The sequence below is a fragment of the Dermatophagoides pteronyssinus genome, unplaced genomic scaffold, assembly GCF_027571235.1.
Source record: "Dermatophagoides pteronyssinus isolate colony J.1.1.1.1 unplaced genomic scaffold, Derpt_VIB-CSIC_2022.12 sq0001, whole genome shotgun sequence".
Lineage (NCBI taxonomy): Eukaryota > Metazoa > Arthropoda > Arachnida > Sarcoptiformes > Pyroglyphidae > Dermatophagoides > Dermatophagoides pteronyssinus.
The window spans coordinates 4317127-4344122 of record NW_027461525.1 but is presented as its reverse complement, the minus strand read 5'-3'; the positions used below and the strand labels follow the sequence as shown (position 1 = coordinate 4344122).

The 26996-nt window shown below is 28.6% G+C and overlaps 2 protein-coding genes and 1 long non-coding RNA gene across 4 annotated transcripts; 1 reads left to right on the top strand and 2 right to left on the bottom strand.

Annotated features, from left to right (window-relative positions):
• Positions 1-480: 480 nt before the first annotated feature.
• LOC113789197 (uncharacterized) lies at positions 481-25654 on the bottom strand. Of its 2 annotated transcripts, XM_075820242.1 has the most exons (12): positions 25112-25654; positions 19741-20935; positions 14687-14877; positions 14494-14626; positions 13323-13432; positions 3526-5806; positions 2876-3466; positions 2609-2813; positions 2458-2551; positions 1602-2398; positions 1351-1526; positions 481-1289 (listed from the first exon to the last, which is right to left on the bottom strand). In XM_075820242.1, the coding sequence occupies exons 2-11, from the start codon at positions 20768-20770 to the stop codon at positions 1367-1369; spliced, it is 5592 nt and encodes a 1863-aa protein (XP_075676357.1). In that variant the 5' UTR covers positions 20771-20935; positions 25112-25654; the 3' UTR covers positions 481-1289; positions 1351-1366. The 2 variants fall into 2 exon arrangements, with proteins under 2 accessions (XP_075676357.1, XP_027194500.2); XM_027338699.2 differs by lacking the exon at positions 25112-25654 and having other exon boundaries at positions 2609-2816.
• LOC142646197 (uncharacterized) lies at positions 7445-11864 on the bottom strand. Its single transcript, XM_075824445.1, has 2 exons — positions 8189-11864; positions 7445-8119 (listed from the first exon to the last, which is right to left on the bottom strand). The coding sequence occupies exons 1-2, from the start codon at positions 11070-11072 to the stop codon at positions 7647-7649; spliced, it is 3357 nt and encodes a 1118-aa protein (XP_075680560.1). The 5' UTR covers positions 11073-11864; the 3' UTR covers positions 7445-7646.
• Positions 21657-22574, top strand: LOC142645506 (uncharacterized). The gene is made up of 2 exons (XR_012846632.1): positions 21657-21783; positions 21934-22574. It is a non-coding gene; the product is annotated as an uncharacterized LOC142645506 (long non-coding RNA).
• Positions 25655-26996: the final 1342 nt, after the last annotated feature.

Genomic DNA, 26996 nt, shown 5'->3' with positions numbered 1-26996 from the left:
GTCTGCCAATGGTCACTTCATTTCGTTCAATTCGCTTCAAGGCATAAAATTCTATTGATATTATTTTACTTATTGTTATTCACAATTTAAAAAGAAATATATCGAATTGCTATTTGAAATTCATCTCGCGAATCTCAATATTGATGGCGAACAAAAAAAAAAACGAAAAACTAATTCATGAATGTATATATGAGTTTGATTCATTAGGCACAAGTGTATTTCATTTGTTTCATCAAACAAGCTGTTTGACCATTATTTTTTTCCCGAATCTATCAATCAATCAATCTTCTACGCAAAACTTAAAGCGAATGAGTATGAGCATTGCTGATAAAGCAAATGACATTATTAATAACAATAAATTCGGTGGTAAAGAATCTTTCGAATCAAATTAATAATTGGATTGTAATAAATGTTACTATGAAAATTTATCTACCATCTATTGGCAGTAATGAAAAATAATAATGTATGAGGATTCAGGAATTGAAAATATGAATGAAATTTTTATTTATTTATTTGAAATGATTTTCGTTTCCCATTATAAAAATAGATTGAATTTATTTTCTTGTGGGAGGTTGTGTTCGTATTTTTTTTTAATATAAGGATATAGAATCAACAAATTCAACAAAAAAAAAGAAAAAGAGAAGAAAAACGAACAATTTCAATCCATTATGTCAATAATAAATGATAGAATAGATATTGTAAATGAAATGTTTGAAGATTTTTTTTTTAAACTAAATAAGTTAATAACAATGTATAAATAATGAATAACATTGAAAAAATCAAAAACAATATGATAAATATTTATTTGATTTCTATCTACAACAATTGTTTTGTATTCTGGTATTTGTATTTGAATAATGTTATAATATATTTCACTTGTGATGATTATAGAATATGTTTTTTGTTTGTTTGTGCCTAAGATAAGTAGAATATAATTATGTAAAAATGATTATAATGATTTAATCATCATCATCATTAACAATGAACGGCGAAAAAAAAACAAATGACTATCGAAAATTTTTTGTTGAAGAAAGACGTATGGTTTTTTACAATTCATTATTTTATTTTTATAATTATTATTTTTGGGATTTGTTGCTTTCATTCTCATCAGAGAATCATTTACAAAGGCACCTGGTTCAACCAAATTTTTATTTGTTTCTTATTTTTTTTCGTTGCGTACACATTGATGAATTGAAACATTGGTACAATTATTATTAAGTATTATTATCACATCAGTTGTTTTACATGAAATCTATGTGTTTCACAATCGCCATTATACAGAAATTTTCCTAAATATTTCATTAAAAAATATTAGTTTTATTAGATTATTTAGATATATTCAAACTGTACCTGAAGAAACGAGAATTCATTTTTTATTGCAATTATTGTTATTTTGATTATTATCCAATCCAGTAGATGTTGTTTCATCATAATCATTGATTTCTTTATTTTCTTTATCACTATCACAAAATGGACATTTTATTTGATCTTGTTCATTTAGTTCAATTGAATTTTCCAAACAGGTACTATATAAATAAAAAAAAGTTATAAAAAACTAATTAGAAATCATAATAATGAGAAAAATTGTTTGATAAAATTACCGGCAATAAGTATGATTGCATTTTTTCAAGATAATTGTATCTCGCATATCCATTCGTTTCAGACATCTAGGACATTCGAATTGTTCAATCAGATTTTTATCCAAACAAGGTTGATTTTTTCCATTCTGATTATTATTCACAAATTCACCGATTTCATTATCATCATCATATTCTTCAAGTTCCTCTTCATTTTCTTCCTCAACTCTAGGCAACATTTCATTGACAAAATTTAAACTTTCAAATACGAGCTCATTTTTATATGGCGGAACATCGGTTTCCTGATAGAAAAAACTTTTAGTGGAATTCGTTTGAAAATCCTGGTCACTAGAAGTAGTATGAATGGTTTCATTGAAGCTAGTTCGTGATGAAACACTATTTATTGCTTCAAAATCTAATGATGCTAATGGATTTTGAATGTAGTTTACGGTTGATTTTTCATCATTCACTAATTGCACATGAACTTTGTTATCCAATATTTCTTCCGTTGAATATGGTGGCAGTTCGTCTGTTGGTCTTAGCGACTCATAAAAACTATCATCATCTTTTTCAAAGAGATCACCATTCGTTTCTGTCGTTTCATTTTCCATCAATTTACAACCAGACGTCGTAGCCAATGTTGAAGCTTGGCTCAAATTGTATCTGCTATCATTCTCATTCAACATTTTAATTTGAAGAAATATTGAGCATCCAGAATGAGTGATTCCATAGGTTGATAAAGATGCATCCATGTTTATGGCCAAGTTTTTTCCAAAAATCCATTGTTGCAGTTCTCCTGGGATATCGAATTCTTTTTCCACCTTTGATAGATTTAAATTAAACTAAATGAATAGTTTATGACATTAGATAGATAAATTACCTTTATTTTGAGCATTTTTACAGTCATTGATGGATATAGCTGAAATGGAATAGGTCCTTTGTGAGATATTTTATCGTCAATATAAAGATATGTTCTATGGTAATATTTGCAATTTAGAAATAAATACATTTTATTATCAAATAAAACTTACACTATTGGAGAATCGCAACTTGATATAATTTCACATTGACCTGAAGCAAATTTTCCAGTTAAAGAACAATTAACCTTTTTGAAAGCAAGCTCTTTAGCTAGAATAGCAGCTCTTTGATGGTCGCCATTAGCGATTGCAATTTCCAATTGTGATAAAAGACATTTCGACCATGTATAGTCATTTTTATTGCTAAATTCATTCGGTGCTTCTATAGGAATTTTATACAATATTCTTATAATCAAAATCATAAAATTGAAAAATACTAACCATTGAAGCCAGTTGGCATAAAATCTGCAGATTTTTTCAATGTTTCTGAAGAAAAATGAGGAGTAACGGGAAATGTTTGCATCAGACTATTACTTAGAGCACTTTTGAATAATTTTTCACTACTTATTGTCGACCGATCTGGTTGCATTGTATTTTCAAGCAATTCTTTTTTTCCGTTTCCAATGTCATCAGTACTTAATCTGCTGAATTTTGTGACAAGAGGAGATGCCCAAAGATTCATTGGAGAAAGATGATTTTTTAATGGAATATTTGAGGTAATCATTTCATTTGCAGTACGCATTGCTGATGGTGTTTCAGATAGTGTAGAATTAGAAGAAGATAATGATGATAATGAATGATCAGATGTGCTACTTGTTAGCCAAACGTTTGAACATTTTTTCTCCGTAGCTAAAAACAATGGATTAGTGGCTGATGATGTACAAAATTCATTATGCAAAGTACATGCATATTGATGGCGACAATCTTTTCGATGATTTCGATATCTTAATGTTCGACATCGACATTGTTTATGTTTACATCGACGTGAAAACTTTTCAGGAGAATTTTTGAAGCTTGTTTGACAAAATACATCTGCATACAAAAAAAAATTCCAGATAAATGTCTCGATAAAACATACATTTCAAACATACCTTTTAGATTAACACTTGCTGTATCGTTGCTATTTCGTTGAGATTTTGAATTATCTATTTGATCATCATGAATATATTCGACCACAGTTGTTGCACTTGTTGTGTTGGTTAAAGAACTATCCGACATAACACGTATTAATTCGAAGCTGTTCATTTCATTCAAAAGATTATCAATAGTTTCTTTTCCATTTTTAGATTTTTCCGTCGTCGATGTTCGTAGATCGAAATCACTTTTTTTAAAACGAACACTATGTTTAGGGCTTAACAATGCATTGGTAAGATTACTAATAAATCCAGTATCTGTTTTACAATCACATAGATCCTCTACTAATAACAAATCACATAATTCTCGATCTGGACAAGGAACAGATTGATCACTTTTATGATTTTCATTCATTGTAGCTAAATATTCTTTCCAATGATAAACACAACAAGTGTATTTAGCAAATGGCATGGATTTACTTCTACTTATATTTGGTGATGAATTTTGTTGATTATTAGATTCTAATCGTTTAGTCTCGGAATTCATTTTACATCCGAAAACTTTTAAAGGATCAAATGTTTTTTCCGGAAGCATGGGTAGAATATCTTTTTGAATTAATTCTTTGCCACATAATGGAATCTCATATATAGATTCGAAATCATTGTTTTTATTGCTCGATTTATCAATAATTTCATGTTTATGTTCATTTTTTTCTGATTCATTTATTTCTGATTCAGTTGGAATGACTTCTTGTAGATTCACTTCACTACGAAATGACGGCAATGCATTAAATAAATTTTTCATATTCAATTGTTTCTGCTCAGACAATGATCGAACCAGATTTGGTGGCTGTTGAAAAGGGCTTTTTGTTATAATGACTTCGGCTTTAGAACTAAAATTAGTTGTCATACTTGAATTCGAAAGACTTCGAGGAAAGGAATTACATGAAGTAGATATGGCATCAGTATTTGACACTGGACTAATGGAATATTCTGTAGGTTGTTGATTATTGCTACCAGTTTTGGGAGGTTTTGGAGCTGGCCCTTTATTACGTCTTCGACGTGGAGATTGAAAGTTTTCACTACTAGCATAATTAGATGTTCGTTTATCGCTTGAATTTCTTTGCGTACTACTGCTACTACTGTTTGTAATCTCTTCGGAAATATGTCCATCAATATGATGTTGTTGCATTATTTCACTCATACGATAAGGCGAACTTTTTGAAACACAAAAATTTGTTTTTGAATTACATGGATGAAATCGAGGTGAAAAGGCTGTTGTTGATGATTGCGATGAAGCCAAAAGCGGATTTTGAAGAGAAGGAGGTGGTGGTGGTATTGGGGAAGGATTTTCGTCAGTGATTCGATGAGAGATATCTGATGAAAGACTATTGTTTGGTTGAGTATTTGGAACACTGCTTGGAATGTCGACATTATAGCTGGTATCAGTGGAACTTAATCCAAGCCGTTGTATTGGCCTGTTTTTTCTTACTTTTTTATTCTCATGATGATGGTGATGATGATGGTGAGAAGCTTCTTGTGGATGATGATAATCAAGATGATGTTTATCAGGATATTTACGCCTTCTTAAATGACTTCTATCGGTTGGTTTATTATTTTTATTGTTATGGTTACTTTTATCTGAATAGGATTTCATTGATTTAAGCCGCAATGAATTTGCTAAAAAGCAAGCCACAAGTGAACGAAAGCCTTGTTTATTATTTGCCTTGGCATTCGAATCAAGACTTCTTTCCGTTTCGGAATCAATATCCGATTCATCAGTTAATACTGAACGACCAATATAAATTTCAGCTACCGAGCTACTCGATGGAAGACTTGATATTGAAAGATCCGAACCAGTACGCTCAAGAAGAGCAGAATCCAAATTTTCACGTTGCAAATTCGGAGAATGATCGACATTTTGTTGTTTTGTTGATGAGGTTGATTTTTTCAACAACATCTGCGTCTCTTTAATCGCATGCATATTAATGGATGATTGAGTGATTGTAGATTTACGCTGATGAATCATTTCCGTTGGTACCGTTCTTAATGAACTGATTATTTCACTATGTCTCCAACTAGCACCAGGCTCCTTAATTGGTTCAAAAGCAGTTGCCAGATCTTCACCACCACAACACATATTGGCATGAGGTTTACTGGAAAAATGGCACATATGGGCCATATCTTCCGTCCATCGTTTGCCTTTAGGTTTTCTGGTTTTACAAATATGAGCACATGGATGATTACAACTATGACATTGACAATGACGATTGTTTGGTGCATGTACATCGTGTCCAACCTATTCAATTACAAACAAAACAAAATTGATAGATTATTTAAAAATATTCATGGAAAACAAAACATTCCGATAAAGCTAAATTCAAAGCCGGTAGATGGCATTATAATCCGGTGATTCCGGTTCATCGAAGTGAATAAAACAAAAAATTCATCATCATTCCGGTGACTTGGTCCGCTAAGAAAAAAAAACGCTATAAAACACCGAGACACATTTTTCCACAAAAAAAACTGTTTTTTTTTAATTGCTTGATCATCATTATATTCATTATACAACAAAAAAAAACACTTAATAATAACTTTCAATTATATTCCGAAGTTTTTTTCTTTCTTTCTCATCATTATCAACGTCAATGTTGTTGTTCACATTACCATGAATTAATGTAATTTAGCATGCAAAAATGGTGAACAAAAAAAAAATATTCAAACTTGATGAATTTATAAAAATAATCGTTATTTTTTTAAGCTGTTAATGGCATAACTTCTAACTTTATTTTTTGTTTCCATTCTTTTTTATCAGAGAAATTGTTGTTGTTGTCGTATTTTTTTTGCTGAAAAAGCGGAAAGAAAAAAGTTTCTTTTCAAAAATATTCAACTTTTTTTTTGGTTGAACGAGAACCACCATATATAATAAGTTGATTTTCTTCAATTTTAAAAAAATGGACAGAAACAAAACAATAATGCAAGAATTCAAAGTAGTTCATTATTTAATGGGGTTCATTTTTTAAAAATTCGTTTTAACAATGGCAGAATAATATCTTCAAAATAAAATAATAATAACAACAACATAATCAGTATCATCATTCACAAATAATAGTGATAATTATTCGTAATCATTCTTGTTACGTTATAAATGGTAAACGAACAACAATAACAAAAAGATTAAAAGCTTTAGAATTTCTTTCCGGACTATTTTCATAGCCAGACCAAAAAAAAACCAAGTAAAGTTTTCAACAATTTTCCCTTCTACACAAGCTTAATTTATAATGCAGTACAATGCGTTCGAATGTGATCGTTTTATTTATTTATTTATTTATAACCCAGATAAAAAAAATTCAGGAATCCTAGTTGAAGAATTTGAATCTAAGAATGAGAGAAAAAAACGTTTTTTTCTCTTTCATACAAAAAACAAAACAAATAAACTTAGCCTAACCATTGGATAATGATGATGATGATGGAACGAAAAAAAATTGTCGAATTGAATAACTTAAAAACTGAATTTTATTTTCAGAAAAAAACAAACAATTCATTGTTTTTTTAGAAATTCTATTAATTTAACAAAAAAGAAAGAAACCTAATAGATATTTTGCTTACAATGTGAAAAAAAAATTGGTCAATGGTCATTCAATTGGGTATTTCTGTTTGTTTGCAAAGAATGACGACATGAGTATCAAATAATGATAAAAATAAACATCGTTACGCTGTGTCCGTAAACAATCAACAAAAAATAAAATAAAATGAAAAAAAATAAAAACGCATTTCGAAGGATAACATTGAATATTTATTTGCCAACAAAGGGCAGTCAATAAAGATGAAAAAAAAAGAAATTCATACAACAACAAGAATCCCGGGAATAGAAAATAAAGTAAAATACCATAATGTCTTAATAATAGTGTCCATTGTAAAAATGATCATCATTGGATAAAAATTTATAATGATTTTATTGACAAAATTGGGTTTGTAACAAAGTTTACAAAGAATGAATGATAAAGAACAATGTTTGAGTCATAATACTGAAACAAAACATTGTGATCAAAATATTAATGAAATATATGATGATCGTTGAGCGTGTTGTAACTCGCTTTTATATGTTTTCTTGATAACCGTTGGAAAAATAAGTTCGATTATGGGCGGTCTCTAAGAAATCGCGCGCTATTGCTCGTGTTTGACGGTTGAAGATCCTTATCGCGAAATCGGTTGAAATTTCTTCGTATTACTGCTCTAAATTTTGCAACAATTTCTCCCCCCTTGGGAAGGTAATCGTAACGATACGTTGAAATGATCACTTTCGCATACGAATTTGATTCAATAATTTGTCCTGACGACCATTTTCCATGTCCGTTCTGGCCATCATTGAGTGTTGCATAGTCACTAAGTTTAGAGAATTTGAATCTTGTGAAAAAACGATGAATAAATTCTAGATATTTAAGATTGAAATTGCGCAAATATTTCCAGAAAGAATTCAACGATGATGGTGGTGACAGTGTGACTGTAGATTTGATTGTATCATTGATTACTTTCATCATCATTGATAAAGAATTAATCGATATGAATGCCGTTAATGATGATGATATCGATGTTGATGTTGATGACAAAACTGCAAATTGATATGATTGATGTACTGGTTGAGAAATAATTGCAATGGCTAACTTTATTGAGATCAAACCATTTAGTTGTTGTTGATTAACCTGCAAAGAATTAGTTGTTGAAATTTTCGATGATGATTTAAATGGTTGTCGCTTGTTCTGAAATTGATACAAACGAGGTGAATTAGTCAATTGAACGTTTTCAGAAGATGCAGATTCGGGAAGTTGTTGTTGACTAATCTGAATCGCTGCTTTTGATTGTTGTTGTATATTCAATGATTGATAATGACTTGTGATGTTGTGATCTAAATCGAAATCGTTGTTGGCGATTGGAAATTTTGTTCGATAAATCATTGAATTAAAGGGAAGATTGATATTGTCGGTAAAACGTTGAATAATGTTGAATTGCTGATCATCAATTTTACCATGAACAATATAACCAAGAGATGTTTTACTGATTATAAACGGTTCGATATTTATGTCTACATTGAGAACTCTAAAACGATTTATATCACCGTTGCCAAATAAAATGTCGACCGGAATGTTTTCGTCGTAGAAATTGATGCTGAACATTTTATTGACTTGTTGTTGAACGATATCTGGTAATGAATTGAATTTAAATTGACAAACTGTATCATCGATAGTTAGTTTAAATTCTGTGATGTTGCCATCTCGATCTGGTAATTTCATGATAGTGAAATAATGACCAATGAGATGTCTAAGATTACTACCATACCCGTTAATTCGAATGGGCATAGTTTTGAATTTCGGTAAATTTAACAATTTCACCAACTTGTTTGTGATGAAAGATGATTCGGATTTGCCATCGAAAATGACACGGGTTTTGATGTTATTGATTTTTGTTGTTAACGTTTGTAAATATTGCGATGAAACATCGGTTTTTGCTAAAGCTGTGATGACCGACTGATTTCCAATAACTGTTTCTGTTGGTGTGTTTGATGATGATGCTGATTGTGAGGTACTGACCGATGATGATGGTGTACCGACTAATGTTGATGCGATAACGACAGATGCTGATGATGAACCGATTAATGTTGATGATGTACTAACTGATGTTGATGATGTATCGACTGATGTTGATTTACCTACAGATGTTGATGATTCACTTGTTGAATTATTTTGAATACCTTGAAAATAGGATTTTACATTGACGCTTTCGACTGATGTTGATATTGTACTGACTGATGTTGGTGATAATAGTGATGATGTTGATATTTGTTTGAATGTTCCATCTAAATTTGTATCAACATTTGTTGTACCGGAATTTGTTGTTAATGTGTCTGTGACTGTTGTCAATGGTGATTGTCTATTGAGGAAATTGTTCTTCAATACAGCGATCATTGAAGTTTCCTTGACGTTCGAATTTGAATCATTGTTGTTGTTGTTTGCATTATGATTGTCGCGACTATTTCGACTTCCTTGGCTGTTGCTGTTGTTATTATGAGATGAACGATAGGATTTCGATGAGGATAAAATCCCAGTCACAATCAATGTGGCATTGTTCGTTGTTGTTGCTGAAGATGTGGAAGAAGAAGAATTTCCATTATCATTATTCGATGAAGGTTGTGTACAAAGATTAATATGTTGTTGTTGTTGATGACGTAATGATATTGTAGCATCATGTGATTGAAGTTGAATTGATTCACGATGATTATTATCATTATTAGATTTGTTTGCTGTCGATGTCAATGTTGTATTGTTTGTTTGTCCACCAATACCCAAACCAGCGGATATTAATGCCGAATGTCGAATCTGTTGAGTAAGAACATTTGAATATGATCGAGTTTGACTATTTGTTGATGATGTTGAATTTGGCTGTAATTGTTCAAATAATCCATCGTAATAATTGACAGGCAAACGAACGGTAGTAACATTTGATGAATTTGTAGATGATGATCCAGATTTATCATTATGTGGATGAACAGTATGATAATCACGACGATCATTATTATTGTAACAATCCTGATTATTTGAGCTGATAGTAGTAGATGATGTACAACGAATTTTGTTATTACTGAGCATTTGATAATGATTATGATTACGATTACTGTCTTGGAATGCAGATTTAGGTGCACTTGATGATGTTTCTTGTGTCATCATTTTTCCAACAAAATCTTGTGCTTTAGATTTTGTAGTAGTAGTCGTTGTTGTTGATTCTTTTGCACCGGTTGATGAAACAGATTTCCAAGAAGATGAAGATGATGTTGATGAAGATGTACCAATCAATGTTGTTGGAATTGATGTATTGTTGATGACTAATTCAAAAGCAGCATCTTTGAATTCTGGCCGTTGAATCGCCGAACCATTGAATTTTGGCATGTTTTCAGCTTTCATTTTCGTTGGCTGACCATGATTTTGAACGTTGTTGATAGGTGGCGATTGACTTGTTGCTATTGGTGAAAGTTGTAGTAGTGGTTGAACGTTGTGTACTGAGCATTGTGACGGTTGTATTTGAGAACTGTTCGGAACCGCTAAACCGAGATTGATCGAATTTAATGGTGATAACGAACGATGAGAATTGTTGCTGACATTGAGATTGGACATTGACGATGACAAATTTGATGATTCCAATTTCAACAACAAATTATGAATGAGATCGATCATTCCAGGGAACGTAGCAATGAATTTGTTCAATTCGTCGAACAATGTTTGACAAAGTTTGAAAGTAGTAGATGACACATTGTGAGACAATATGCTATCGATATTTTTGTAGAGAATTAAGAATTTCGTAATTGCATTGATTTTGTCGTTGTATTCGGTATTGTTATCATGATTATGATCCCAAACCTCTATCACAATGTCATCGTAATCTGATTGTAAAGACAATGCTTTGCCTAAATCGGGTAAAGTGCCTTTTTGCATGTTATTGAACATCTTTAGAATTGCAATGCGAAAAACTTTTCGTTGCTTTAAGAGATCGTCGACAGTGGATTCGTTTTCCATGCTGCACGATGTGAACCAAAAATTGAAACGATAATAATTGACTTGACGTATGTATTATCCAAATGTACGAGGTATTTGCACTTGCGTTCGATGATAATGACTGAACCAGGAATACGCAACTTACGTTCGACGAAAATAACTGAACGAGGTATACGGACCTTGCGTTCGATGAAAATAACTGACCGAGGTACACGGACCTTGCGATCGACGAATGAATTGCTGAACGAAGTATACGCTTCTTGCGTTCGACGAAATTAACTGAACGAGGCTTACGGACCTAGCGTTCGATGAAGATAACTGACCGAGGTACACGGACCTTGCGATCGATGAGAATAACTGAACGAGGCTTACGGACCTTGCGTTCGATGAAAAGAACTGACCGAGGTACACGGACCTTGCGATCGATGAAAAAATGGATAACACAAAATTGGATTTCTAATCAAAATGGATAAAAATTTATAATGATTTTATTGACAAAATTGGGTTTGTAACAAAGTTTACAAAGAATGAATGATAAAGAACAATGTTTGAGTCATAATACTGAAACAAAACATTGTGATCAAAATATTAATGAAATATATGATGATCGTTGAGCGTGTTGTAACTCGCTTTTATATGTTTTCTTGATAACCGTTGGAAAAATAAGTTCGATTATGGGCGGTCTCTAAGAAATCGCGCGCTATTGCTCGTGTTTGACGGTTGAAGATCCTTATCGCGAAATCGGTTGAAATTTCTTCGTATTACTGCTCTAAATTTTGCAACAATCATCATTTTTTTTTACCGAAAATAAAAATTGCAATCTTAATACTGTTTCCGGATGTAAATAAATAAATAACTAACGAAATAGAATGTTTAGTAAATAGACATATTTACTTTATTTCGATTTCATTCGATATACTTGTATTCGATTTATTTATTCATTTGTTCATTTATTATTGAAATAAACAGGAAGCTATGTAATTTTTTTTTGGGTATCTTAATTTTGATAGGTAAATATTACCATTTTTTTAAAAAGTTGTTGTTGTTATGTGTTGATATCAGTTGATTGTAATGTCCAAAGCCAAAAAAAAATTGTTGATTATTCAAACACAATTAGATATGAATGGACATTTGACAGATGTAAAAAAAGAAAAATTCTGACAAACAACAATTATCAAAGTAAAGTCATTAATTAATTAAAACAATGCTGATTTTTGTGACAACAAACAATGATTTGTAAAAAAAAACCGAATGGAATTACACCAATCAAAATGAACATCACTAAGAAATGAAAATGACGATTATTCATTAGAAACAATAATGATAATGAAAAATCAAATGAATGTGTTGTTCATATTAGGAAACACCGTTGGATAATGATTGTGTGATCAGTGTTTGGATTGAATTTTTTTTATTTGTCCATAAAACTTATAGGCATCATTGTTTAGCGAATGCGCATCAAGTAAATCGAAAACCAAAAAATTTAACGTTACTCATTCATTTTTACGGGATGTTTTTTTTTCTTCAAAAAAAAATTCTGGTACGCATATACGAATGTGATAACGTTTTTTTCCTTTTATTATCATTCTTCTTATTATCGCTATACAAAAAAAATCCCGTCCGTGCAATCAATCTATCTATCTATCTATTCAACAATCCATCTTTGTGATTCGATGTTTTTATTATTATTATTACTTTAATTTTTTTTTGTATTTCATTCATTCGGTTTCATATATTCACCCTCATAGGAATTTATCATTTATAGATGAAATATAAATTGGAATCGATATTGATTACAATTATAGGGGTTTCACACTAGCAGCAATGTGAATGAAATATTTCAAATGCAATATTTCACTACATTTCAGCCTTATGGACTGAAATATTTCAATGAAATATTTCACAGCAATATTGCTGTAGTGTGAAACCCCTATTAATAAAATTCTAGCAATAATAATAATGAAATTATAATCAAATAGGATGCTATAAGAAAGAATATAATCAACGAAAAAAAATATAGCAACTAATGTCAATAGAGACCAAAAAAGAAGAAAGAGAAAACAAAAATTCATCATTCTCGACAAATCGAAAGAACCGAAAACAAAAAAAAAAAAAATTATAATGTTGAATATATTTAATTGGACCACGTCGAATCAAAATAATAATGATGATGATGATGATGATAATTATATAATGCAAATGAACAAATACAAAAACAAAAAAATTACCCAGAAAATAAAAATAAGAAGAAAAAAAGAAAACGATACTTACGTGATGTGGAGCGTTAAGGTAACAATGTGGTACGGCTGTTGTTGGTGAACGTTGTATGCTAATTAACTGGCCAGGTTTCAATTGAACTGACATTCGTGATAACATTGTTCCTAATAAAATGTGAACAAATTACAAACAATATGTATATATGAATGGTAATAAAATAAAGAATCGATACATGAATTTAACAAAATACTTGAATAATTTATTATACACACACTAAACATTTTGTATATAAACAAACAAACAAACAAGATAAAGTTGAGATTCGACGATAAAAAATAATAATAATTTTGATACTGATACTGATTCTGATCATCATCATCATTAAGTTAGATAACTGTTTTTTTTTGTTGTGATCAATTTTCTTTTTATCATAAATTTCATCATAACAAAATTATGAAAATTTTCTTCTTGATAAAATTCATCATGATTGAAAGGGGGTAAAAACAAGAATGAATTTTTTCAAATTTACAAAATAGACCATTCAATTCAAGCCTTTTTTCCTATCAATAATAATAGTTTATTGTTTTTTTTTTTGGCTAAAACATATTGGTGTGTGTGTCTGTTTGAAAAAAAATTCGTCGATTTAAATTTTTTTCAATATTTTCGTAACTCGATCCGATTTTCTTAATATCTATTCGATATAAGTTTTTCTTTTGCTTTTTTGTTGCGATCATTTAAGCATAATGTAAAGCATGTGTGAATGGTTCAATATTTTAATAATGATTTTTTGTTTTGTTTTTCTTATCGTTGCAATAATGTTTCAAATTTTAAAAAAAGAAATTGCGAAGTAAAATGGAAAATGAAGATTAAACCAAATTGAAAATGTAAATTATCAGCTCAAATATTGTGAAAAAACTATGTGTACTTTTCCTATAAGATGGGGCTTGGCTGCCAAGACCGATTTATGTAAATGAATTCTGTGATGCTAAAAAAAACAACGACAAAAAATAATAACAAAAATTTAAAGCCATTGAAAATCAAAGTCAAAAGTTTTGAAGTTTGATAAAAACATAAATTCTGTCAGATAAATAAAGTTGTTATATTATCAAAAACTATCAATCAGTTACGGTTGGAATAATATTATCGCTTTTTTTCATTTTTTTTTATTTACGAATTTTTAAAGATTTGATAAATGTTGAAGAAAAAAAAACAAATCGATTCTCACCTGATCTAGGTCGGCCAGCATAATTATCGACTTTTGTCAATTCGGATATGGGCAAAAATTTGGCAAAATTTTCTTTTGCAACAAAATATCGTCGTCCATCGACAGTTCCATCACCAGATCCGATTGCATTGTCCTATACGTAAATTTTTTTCTCTTCAAATTTTTTCTATTACAATCAAACGATATCACTTACAAATTCGATACCAACGGTCCAATCAGATGATATCTGTGGCATACGACCAATCCATCTAACAATACCAAATTCTGGTCCTGATGATTTAACCCAGGCAACTCTTTCGCCCAATGAAAGTGTTGGAGCAATTGGTTCGGCAAATAAAGGATCATCTGATGATGAACTTTCTTCCGGTGCTGTTGGACTCAAAACTATTTAATTTAAAATGTTCATATTGATTGCCAATAAAAAAACATAGAAAAAAAGAAAGAGGAGAAGGAATTTAAAAGAAAAAAAATGGTGCAAAGTTAGAGATATTATAAATAAATACGATAATTTAATATGTCCCGTGGGAGAATTAGATGAACAAAACAAAAACAAAAATTACATAGATTTTATGGAAGATGATAATAATATTGGTTAGGAAAATAAAAAAAAAAAGAAGATAAAATAGAAACATCATTCAGCCAAGCGAAAATAAGCCAAAATGAATACTACCAACAACAACAACAACAACAACAACAACAAAAAGTATTATGGAACAACAACAACAACATCATATTACACAGTTGTACAATGTACCAGAAAATCCAAATAACTTTTTTTTTGTCGAGTAAAACAAAATAGTTTTGGTCGTTTCGAAATATTGGCTTTAATTATATTAATGTTCGTGTGTGTGTGTACATACATTGCCATTTGAAAATAAATGGATGGTAAAGAAAATGAAGAATAAAATAAAAAAAAAGAGAGGGTGATATGTAACAAAGTTAAATGAAAAAATATAAAAAATAAAAAAAACACATAGATATCCAGATAGAGTTTTTTCTTTTCTTTTTTCTAATAAATATGATAACCAAAGCTTGAATATGAACATAAATCCATATTATAGAAGAAAAAGAAGAAAAAACCTATTGACTTAACGATGGACAAGAAAAAAACGAAAAATTCCAAATCTGAAAACATGCATGCATCATACTATAATTCTATTATGAATATAAGAATAAATGTTTGTCAAAAAGACCAAAAAAAAAAAAAACGTTTCATTAATAACATAGATGGATGAAAATTGGCCATCGTGACAGTGTTTTTTTGGGGTAGAGAAATACTGTAATCAAAAAAATCTATTGTTATATCAGCAGCTTAATTAGTTGATCCATAATAATTTATGCACACAAACATAACTTTCAAATGAAAACAAAAAGAAACGTTTGTCAATGGAAAGAATATATAAGAAGATCAGAATGGAATTTCCATGGAATACTTTTATCGTATACAAGATCGATCAATTCGAAAATGTATATGAAAAGAAAAAAAAATAACAAGAAAAGTATTAGTATCACCATCCAGACAGTTAAACATATTCCAAATTAATTCTGCAACAGTTTTTGACTTGAAATCTATGGAGAAATCTATCTATCTTGTCGTGAAACAAGAAAAGAAAGATGAACATAATATTTTCAATTCGAATTCTTCGATCATGAAAATCATGAAAATGATGGTAATATATTTCAAAGAGAGAGAAAAAAAGCAAACAAGAAAATGAAAATAGCAATCGATCATTTGGTTTTTGATAATTCCATCAAATGAATGTATCAAAGAATCAAACACCATTGCTTTGGCATAGAATTCAAAACTTGTTTGAAAATGTTTTTCTTTTTTGTGTATGTGTGTGTGTGTGCAAACGTTTTGTCACACTTACATAAGCACAGTCCAACAGAAAAAAATAACCAACAAGGCCCTGGAACAAACACATTGGACCCAAATTATTCCCAAATGGGACCAAAAAAAAGTGAAAAAAGAAAAAGGAAAAAAAGTAAAATCAAAATAAATAAATAAAATCAAGAGAAAAAAAAATTGATTCATAATCAATTGACCTGAACGGCAATAAATGATTAGATTTCGTTCTTTCTTTTTTTTTGTTTCATTGATGTTTTAATGTCTCCAACAACAACAACAACAACAACAAAAAGTTACGATGTTAGCAACAAAGCAACCGAAACAAAAAGACTGAATAAATAAATGACTAAATAGAATGAATGAATGGCTAACAACAAAAAAAAATCGATCAAAATACCGAAAATCATTACATCACTTCCTTTTATTCAATATTCAGTTGAGCAATTCATTTGAAAAAAATCTCGTTTTTTTTTCTCACAAACAATCACTTTCCATCAATTGGAATTGGAATGAAATGATTTTTTTGCAGCCATACACACATCAAACATTGACAATCCATTGAAGGAATTTAAAACTTTTTTTTCTTGAAAAAAAAGATCAAAGATCTTGTAAGAGAGAAAGAAAAAAAAATTGAAATAAAAAACTTTGACGACAAGATTTCATTTTCGTTGAAAAAAAGATTTGAAAAGTGTTAGGAAAAATTTTATATCAAATTTTTCATGACATTAAAATCCGTTTTTCTTTTTTCTTTTTTGGTTTTTTGGATGTGCTCGAAATTTGATCAAATCAAGACATATATACAGTCAGATAGACAGACATATAGATCATTTTTTTCTGGGCTAATTTTGCTTACGAAAAAAAAGTAAAGAACATGAAATTGATTCAATTTTTAACCATTGATTGCAGATTGCTTTGTCTGTCGTTGTGTGTTTGAATCAAATGACATCTTCTTGGGAAAAAAACTTCAAGAATTAAATATATAAAAAACAGAAATGAATTGAAATGGAGAAGAATTTTATTTTTTTAGTTGAAAACCGATAGTAAACTAATTTCAAATAATAAAAAAAGCTGTGTGTGTGTGCGTAGCTTCGATTCACTTGATTCTTTACCGCAATTGTTGTATACATTAAATGATTGTCATCATCAAGAATAAGAAAAAAAATAAGGAATTTTTTCCCTTCTTTTTCTCTATTTTTACAAAAGGAATTCTAAGAATATTTTCATTTGATGCGATTATTTTCAATGATGATGATGATGATGAATAAGATGAAAACAACCTCGACAATAACAACAACAACAACAATGGCCAACCGAATTTGATAATTTTTATATGGAAAACAGTATACATACAGACACACATACAAACCAATGGATCCAGAATAAACAAGAAATGGAAAATGAAAGGGGGATACCAAATAATGATGATATATGAAAAAAAATATTACACACAAACACACATATACAAACGATCCGCAAACCAATGTCCATGTATCTTAAATGTATGTGTCTAGAATACTGATCAGTAACGATTCCAGGGCACTGGTAAATTTTCGTATAAACAACAACAAAAACATACATACACACACCAGCAAAGTAAAAGACAAACATTCCGAAAAAAAATTTAGCACCACAATGTTCATACACACAAATGTCAGGCCAAAAAAAAATCACAGCCCATTTGTCTTCTGTATTTTTTTATATTTCATTTTACACTAAACATACAGTTTCATGAATCCAATTTGGTAATAATAAATGAAAAAGATAATGTTTATAAAAAAAACAAAAATAATAATAAATGAATCTACATTGGATGGATAAGAAATAAGATTCAAAAATCAAGAAATCAAAAAAGAAAAGAAAATCCAAAAATATTATCGCATCTTACACAAATTATTTTGAAATGATCATAATATGAATAAAAATAGTTACATCAAAATGTAAAACAACAGAAATTAATTAGATAAAATAAACTTGTTTACAAACAAAAAATATTTTCAAAATTCTAGGAAATTAACGGTGAAAAAAAATATATGAAAATTGTTTATCTGGATGTGGTCAGATATCATTATAATAGCAAAGAATAAAAAAAATTTCGTAACACACATAATGAGTTCAGCTGGATATTGTTGTTGAGGAATCTAAACAGGGAAAAAATTGTAAAGAAAAATCTGTCGTTTTACTGGTCTGGTACTTAACTGGTATTTTTTCCCTCGCTAATAATTGGGATGTTTAATGTTCTTATGGACAAAGCATAGCAGAAAAAAAATTAAAGCAAACATCACTCACACAAACACAGACAAATGATAATATAGAATTCTATCTCAAGTGGAAATGGAAATTTTAGCATTTTGAAAACGAAAATAAATAAACTAAAGTTATATATGAGAAAAAAAAGAATGAGAAATTGGTTTCATAAATGAAACTTGATCCACACAATATTTAGCAAATGAACATATATTTAACATCTGAGCACCCAAAAAAATAAAAACTTTGGATAATTCAATTTTATTTATTACAATAATAATAATAATTATTATTATATTGTGTATTTGAAATGAACCAAATCTATTCTGCTTTAGGATAATAATGATTACGATGACGATGATATGGGTCGAAATTGAAAAAAAGAGCAATAGATCAATCTAAAATCATCATCAATATCAACAAAAAAGTGGGAATAAATTTTAATTTATAATTTCAAGAATAATAATAATTTTCTCTCTCATTTTATTCACATTGAACATTTTGATGTCTTCTTTCTTTCTTTTTTCTATTCGATTGTTATTATAATTTTATTATCATTATTATTATTATTATCATCATCATTATTTATTGATTGTATCTCATTAAAAATGATGAACTATAGTGATAAAATGCGACAGCATCCAATTTGGCGATATATTTTGGGGAAAAGTGAAAAAGGAACATGATTATCTTCAATGAAAAGAATGTGTAAATGAAAATATTATTATTATCTAAAATAAAGATCTGATAGAAATTCATAAAACATCGATATTCAATGTCAAAAGAATATTGATTGAAAATATTTTAATCAATTTTTTTTTGAAAAAAAAATTAATATAAAACTCAAGATATGGAAATGTATTCAAGGCCAAAATCATATTTCAAAAAAAAAGACAAATAATATTCATTGATAAATTTCCAAACATTCTTTAGAGAATTGCAAAAAAAAATCCCAGAAAAAAAACAAAAACAAACATTCCTAAGCAACGATGATAACCTATTACACAATGGCAAAAATGGCTGATTTTTTTTTATTTATCCAAACATCTTGAATGGTTCTTGATGATGTCAACTTATTTTTTTGATAAGAATAATGATCGAATGGTGAAGCAAAAATAATATATAAACTAAAAATAAAAAAAATTTCAACCAACCTGAAAGCATTTGTCCAAATGTGCTATGACGTTTTTTAGCCAGATAAGAAGGCAATGCACGTACATCAATACTATGACGTGCACGACGAAATGAAGAATTAAAAAATGGTGTTATCGGTGGTTTACTTAATGTTGCTAGTTTTGCAGGTAATGTTGGAAGATCATTTAAATGATAAGATTCACTTGTCGTTGTTGATGTTGATGAATCATATGATTCTTTTACCATACGTAATGTTGTATGATGATGTTGTTTGAATAAACTGTTATTTGTTCCCGAACTGGAATGATCACCATGTCGTAACATTGATGAGACGGCTATAGATTTTCTTTTGGATTTCAAAATATTCGCTGTTATATTCATCTGGGAATGTAACTTATGACTTAGATAATCTGGTATACTACCGCTGCTATTTGTACGGCTAACATTACCACCAATATTATCTGTTTCTTGATGTTTTGATTGATTAGTTGTACATTTTGATGATGATAACGGCTTAAAAATTGGTTGTGGCGTTGTCGATGTTGATGGTGATATTGTTGATGGTGGTGGTGGTGGTAATGGTAATTCATCTTCATTCAAACTTTTCTCATTCAATATATCATGAGAAATTGGACTTTTTTCATTCGTATGTCCTGGAACAATACTTTTATCCAGTAATGGTAATGTATTTGGTGGTGGTTTCGGTAAATTTGGCATGTTTGGACTATCCAAATGTTGTTGTTGTTGTTGTTGTTGATGAGTTATTGTTGTTGATGATGATGATGATGGCATGGAGGATCTATTTTTGTTATTGTTGTTAGCACCATCAGCAACCGAATCATTAATACTGAATGATACGGAATGACTAGAAGATCGAGGCGATAGTCTCTTGGGAGATAATAATAGTGATGATGATGCATATAACTGATGATGAGTGATCACATCCCGTTGATCACCACTATTACCAATACCATAATCAACATTATTGCTATCACCTTGTGAAGTATCGGATAGATATTTTCCATTTTCATCATTTTTCGAAAAATTCATTACGTTATGTTGTGATTAATATTAGTTTTTCTTTTCTGTGTACGTAATGATTTGTCCGTAATATTACATCGCAGTATTGATAAAATTAAGTTGAATTGAAGCGAATTTGAACTATATGAATAAACATAACATTGATTTCTGCTGTTGATGATAAAATAAGTTAGTCTATAAATTTTGTTTTTGGATCGATTGAGGAAGGAAGATTGAAAAAAACCATAGAAATCAAATTAGATTTTTTTTCTTGTAAAAAAATTATTTGTATTCAAAATCTATTCAATAATTGAATAGGGTCATACAATCCATAATTTTTCAATAAAAAAATGAAAAGTTTTTTTCCTAAAAAAGAGATAACTTGTGATTTTGAACTTATTTTCCTCAACATTTTTTTGGATAGCTGGTAACATAATGACCGAATGGTAAGAGCAAGGAAAAAATAGTCGATCAAAAAAAAAGTGCAAAATTTTTTTTTTGAACAAAACTATAGTGTTGTGGGAGTTATAAGAATAAAATAGAGAGAAAAATAAGAATCTAATCCTCAATCAATCAAAACTTATCAATAAATCAATAATTGTATGATGAGAATAGCGAAACAAATATATATTCTGTTTTTGGAAAAACAATAAGAGTTAAGTTGGCAAGTTACAAGTCTCAACCATTCTTTCTAACTAAGTAAGAAAAAATTTCATATATTGTTCATTGAAAATCATTTCATCTTGACATCCAAACTAAACAATTCTTAGATGAGTTAATTTTGGATATCCAAAAAAAAATCGATCATCAACAAAAAAAAATTCTCGTTTGAATCACTATGAATCTTTTAAGCAAAAAAAAACAAATTGTGATTGAAATTGATGACTTGAGATTTTCTTTCTCTCTATAGTCATTTTGTTTCCCATTCATCCATCCAAACATCCCTGAATTGATTGTTGACTTTGAATGAAAAAAAAACAAAAAATGGAAAACATATTTATTTAAAATTCTTTATTTTATCTGCCATCTCGTGTATAGAATCGGTAATGTATAATTTGATTTAAATCATGAATGATTTTTATTATTATTATTCGAAATATATTTATTACGTCAGCAATTTTTTTTGTTGTTCATCTTTTTCTGATATCAAATGCATGTATCTAATAACATTAATGTTTTTTTTTGTTGGTAAGGTCTATTATGAACTAAATGAGCATGAAAAAAATTGAAGATTTGGCATACACGTTGGCGATTGATAGGCGAGAACCAAACAACAATAATAACAAAAAAAGATGATTGCGTGTCTCGACAATTGACTCGATTCGATTTGTACGATTCATTGAGTTGAACCATTAAGAATGGATAATAACGATGGAGGAACGTTTATTCTTTTTTTCAATGGAAAACAGTGACGACAATCATCAAATATGCCTCACCTACGCCTGAAATATCCTGTTTTTGTTATTAAGCTTACATAGTGTATGGTATATTATGCAAGAATTTTCTTAATAATCATAACCAACAAGAAGAAAAAAAATAGAAATACCGACCGAATCAAACCCGAATCCAAATCGATTAATTATTGATAACTATCATGAATTTGTCGCCAATTTTATTCATTCATTCATACATTATACAATATAACAAGTTTCTAATATGAACAACAACCACTCGACAACTACATTCGAAACATTTATCATATAATTATAATAAACCTGGAAAAAATGTTTAAAAAAAAGTAATTAGAATAAATAGGTAAAATTATTTGAACACACACACACACACACACACACAAACACAGAGGCAATAAAATTCGTTCATAAACAAAACATAATATCATCATAGTAAATCTTCTTGAATATCCAACAACAAAAAAACTAGAATTATATATGAATCGATCAATTATTTATCAATGGAAACGAATTTGTTCATCGAATAATTCATTCACCATGATTTGGTCCATCAACAGCAAAACTATGATAAAATAATGAAATAAAAAAGGCATTTTTTCTTTGCCCTTTTCATATAACATTGGAAATTAATAATCACCACCAAACACCAGTCAACTATTTGAACCCGAATAAAGAAAAAAAATATAATATTAACAACAACAACAAAAAAGGAAATGTTTGGCCATTGTAACAAACAGTGATCATTTGGGGGGATTTTTGTTCCATAATATCTTTTGATCAGGGATCGAATATTATTCCAGAATTGGGCATCATTTATATCTTTGGAGATTGATCAATGTTGTATTTTCTTTTTCTTTTCTTCTTCTTTTTTTTTGCTATACAAACACACAAAGATAGAAAAAAAATCTGATTTCAATTTAATCTAAGCGATAAGAAAACTTCCTTTCCGTTTTTCAAGATTTATATAACATTCATATAAAATTGATGAAAAATTCATCGATTATTCAAGTTATATTTATATATTTATCTTATTTTTCAGTTCAAGATATAAAAAACGTACACGACATTAAAATTTTTTTTTGTTGCTTAATAGAAGATGAAAAAAAGTAGGTGGATGGTTTTAGCTTTTATAGAAAGGGAGAGAGAGAATAAAAAACTATATTTTATTATCAAAATAAATAAAAAAAATAGCTTTTGATGATGATACACACACGAATTCTAGTCCGAAAATACTATAATATATTTACTCATTCACGCATTTTTCGCTGAAGATTAATTACATTTTGTCAGTAAAGATTTATATTTCGATTTTTTTTTGTTTTGTTTTGTTTTTATATTTACTTGAAGAACCAATGTTGTCGATGATTCCTGTAATAATAACGATAATAATGATTGTATAAATGTGTAGAAAATAAAATAAAAATAAAATGATTCGATTTTTCCTATCAAAAATAATGATGATTTTCCAAATATATTTGTGCCCTTGGATAGAATGGATAGAAGAAAAAAAAATAACATTGAACGACATTGATCTTGGCTGATGAATGAATGAATGAATGGAACACAATGAATACAATCCAGCTGTGTTGGACAACAACAACAATAATAATAATGGAAAAAAACTAGAATAGAAGTGAAAATGAGATTAAATTTAGATATTGAAATTTAGATATTCTGTTGTAATGTAATTTTCATTTATAATTTATAATAATTAATTGTCTATTTTTTTCCCCATTGCACACATAATTATAAATACTAAATTGTTAAATTCTTTAAATGAATGATAATTAGTAGTAATTATTATTATAAATGATAATTAACAGGAAAATAGTAATCGAAATAATACTTTTATTTTTCTCTTCTATTAAAAAAAAACAATCATCTGATGTTTATAATTGCAAATAGAATGAAACAAATAAATAAAGTTGTCATTATTTTTATATTTTTGCAAATCTAAATCGGATATCAAAAAATGAATGAATGATAATAAAAAGGAGTGTCATCATCATCATAATAATAATAAGCAATTTCAATAAACACCAAAAAAAAAAATACAACTATAAACTAAACTACATATAATGATGATGATGATTGGTAAATTGCATCAGCCAAGAAACTATTTTAATTTTATTATTATGATTATACAATGTCCGATATATTGGGTGAATATAAAATAATTATCATCACTATAGTAATAATCATTATTATTTGTCTATGATGGAAAAAAATATATATATCGAAATAACGAATAAATGAATGTGAAAAATCCAATGATAATGATTATAATAGAAAAATATTAATAGTTGATGATTGGTGGATGGTGGTTGTGTGGTCGGTTAGTTGTTGTTTTACATCATCAATTCATCGAATTCATGATTATTACATGTTTTATTATTATTATTATTATTATTTTCTTGTTTGTTTTTTTTTCAAACCCAGTTTGTTTGTTTGTTTGTGTTTCACATAGCCAATTATTTTATCAACACAACCATTGAACATTGCTTTTACATCAAACTAAATCATTTGGTCATGTCTGTTGTTTTATTTTTTATTTTCTCCCAAACACACACAAAAAAACACTAATAATGAAAATAACATGGATTCTCATTTTGTTTTGTTTCAAAACACAAAGAAACAAAACTTTTACCGTTATTTTTTTATATCATTAATATCCAAGGGAAAAATAACCAAGAACAACTAAGAAAAAAATAGCACCATATCTCAACATTAAAGATCATGATTTTGGAAAGAGATGGGAAAAAACTTATCGATATGATATATACCTAATAATAATCCTAGATACAAAAACATTTTCCAAGAAAAATATGATCACCATTCATGACAGAATGTATCAATGAATCGATATCTTTACAAACAAACAAACATCAACAAGAATTTTTCTTCCTAATCACAAATAACAAATAATAATGTTTGATCAATTTGAATTTGGACTACTTACAAATTTATGATGAATGACAATGTTATTATTGTTGTTAATGATGAAAGACATTGTTTTTATGAGATGGGTAAACAATAATAATAATAAAACAACAAAAAATGTTTATTTTTTTATATGCTAGAAATTCATTTGAATTAGAATAAAGATGGCCATCATATGATAAAATTCTTTTTCTTAATTATAGTGATCAATTTTTGTTGTTGTTGTTGTCGATGATATTGTTAATGATGATTTTGATGATAATTTTTTTTCTCTTTCTCTTTTGTTCTCACTATCGTTTCCTTCTTCTGCCATTTCGTTATCATTTTCATAATGATCATGATGATGATCATCATTATTATTAATATTTATATATGAATTTATCATTTGATGATCATTGGATATCATAAAAATTGAAAAACAAACAAACAAAAAAAAATTCATTCAGAATTTATTTTATCACAGGTTTCAAACAACAACAACAACAAATATTTTCAAGTTTGTTTTTGCTTGTTGTTCTTTTCACTATTCAATTTCATATTTCAAAACAAAGAACAAATATTTACTTGGAACAAAAAATTCAATTATTGGGCGAGGCATTTTGTTCCTGTTTTACTTTTGTTTTATTATCAGAAAAAAATCAAATGAAATTGTATTCGATAAAAAAAAGAATTGAATAAAGGGGGCGAAAAATTTCGATCAAAAGATAATGAATCAAACGGAAGAAAAACGATTAATATTGAAAATGATGAAATTCCATTCGTAATGATGATGATGATGACATGATGAGAATTTTTCCTTCTTCTTTATTTTTATTTTTTTGGCCAAATTTCTTGATCACTTTAAGCTTTTTCTACACACACACACACACATGGCTCATTAATTAACGGTTCGTTAATCAAATCCGATTAAATGTTTCAATTTTTTCATTTGAAAATATTGATTCTTCGTTTTTTTTTCTCTACTACTTGCCTGTATTGATTGATGTTATCACAATTTAATCACTTGATAAAAACAAAATCACCAATCAAATATGTATGAAAAATAGATCATTCTTTTTCATGACTACTTGCGATAGTGATGATGATGGTGAAAATATCGATGTTTGTACAACAATCAAAGTAAGCTATTCTGTCTTTGATCAATTGATCAATTGTTTGCTAAATTTAATGATCAAAGCTATTTGATTCGTATCATTGAATCCAAACGTAAACATTTTTTTTCTCTCTTTATGTTTGTTTGTCCGTAAATTGATGTTGACCACAAATACAAAACAAAAAAAAAGAAGTTTGCCCATACATATGTTATGTCAATAATGTTTTATTAGAGACAAAATTTGTTGGAATAACACCACAAAATCGAAAAAGATTGACGAAAAACTTATGGGCTCTTATGTATTTTTTTTTATTCCTTGGATATTTAAATACTCATCATCACTATTTAAAACATAGGAAAAAGTATGCTATACACATCGATAGTTATCATATTTGGCCATTAAAATTCACTCAAATACATCACATATTTAATCCGATATATTGGAATTCATAGAATGATCGTTATTCAAACACATTAGTGAAATATTAGTGAAATGAAAAAAAAATTAATAATAATAAAAACATAAATAAAACACTAATGACAGAAAAAAAAGTCGGAAAGGATATGACGATGATGATGGTGATAACCAATTTGATAGGGAAAAAAATCTTGTTTTTAATGAATTTTAATTTTTGTTGATGTTGTTGTTGTTGTTGATCAAATGTTTTGATTCGATCAATGAATATTTTAATATTGATGATGATGATAAATTTGATACATCAACAACAAAAATTCCATAGAAAATATTAACATTAATTTCATTTGATTATTATGATCGTATTTTAATTTATGATGAATTTTAAAATAATTA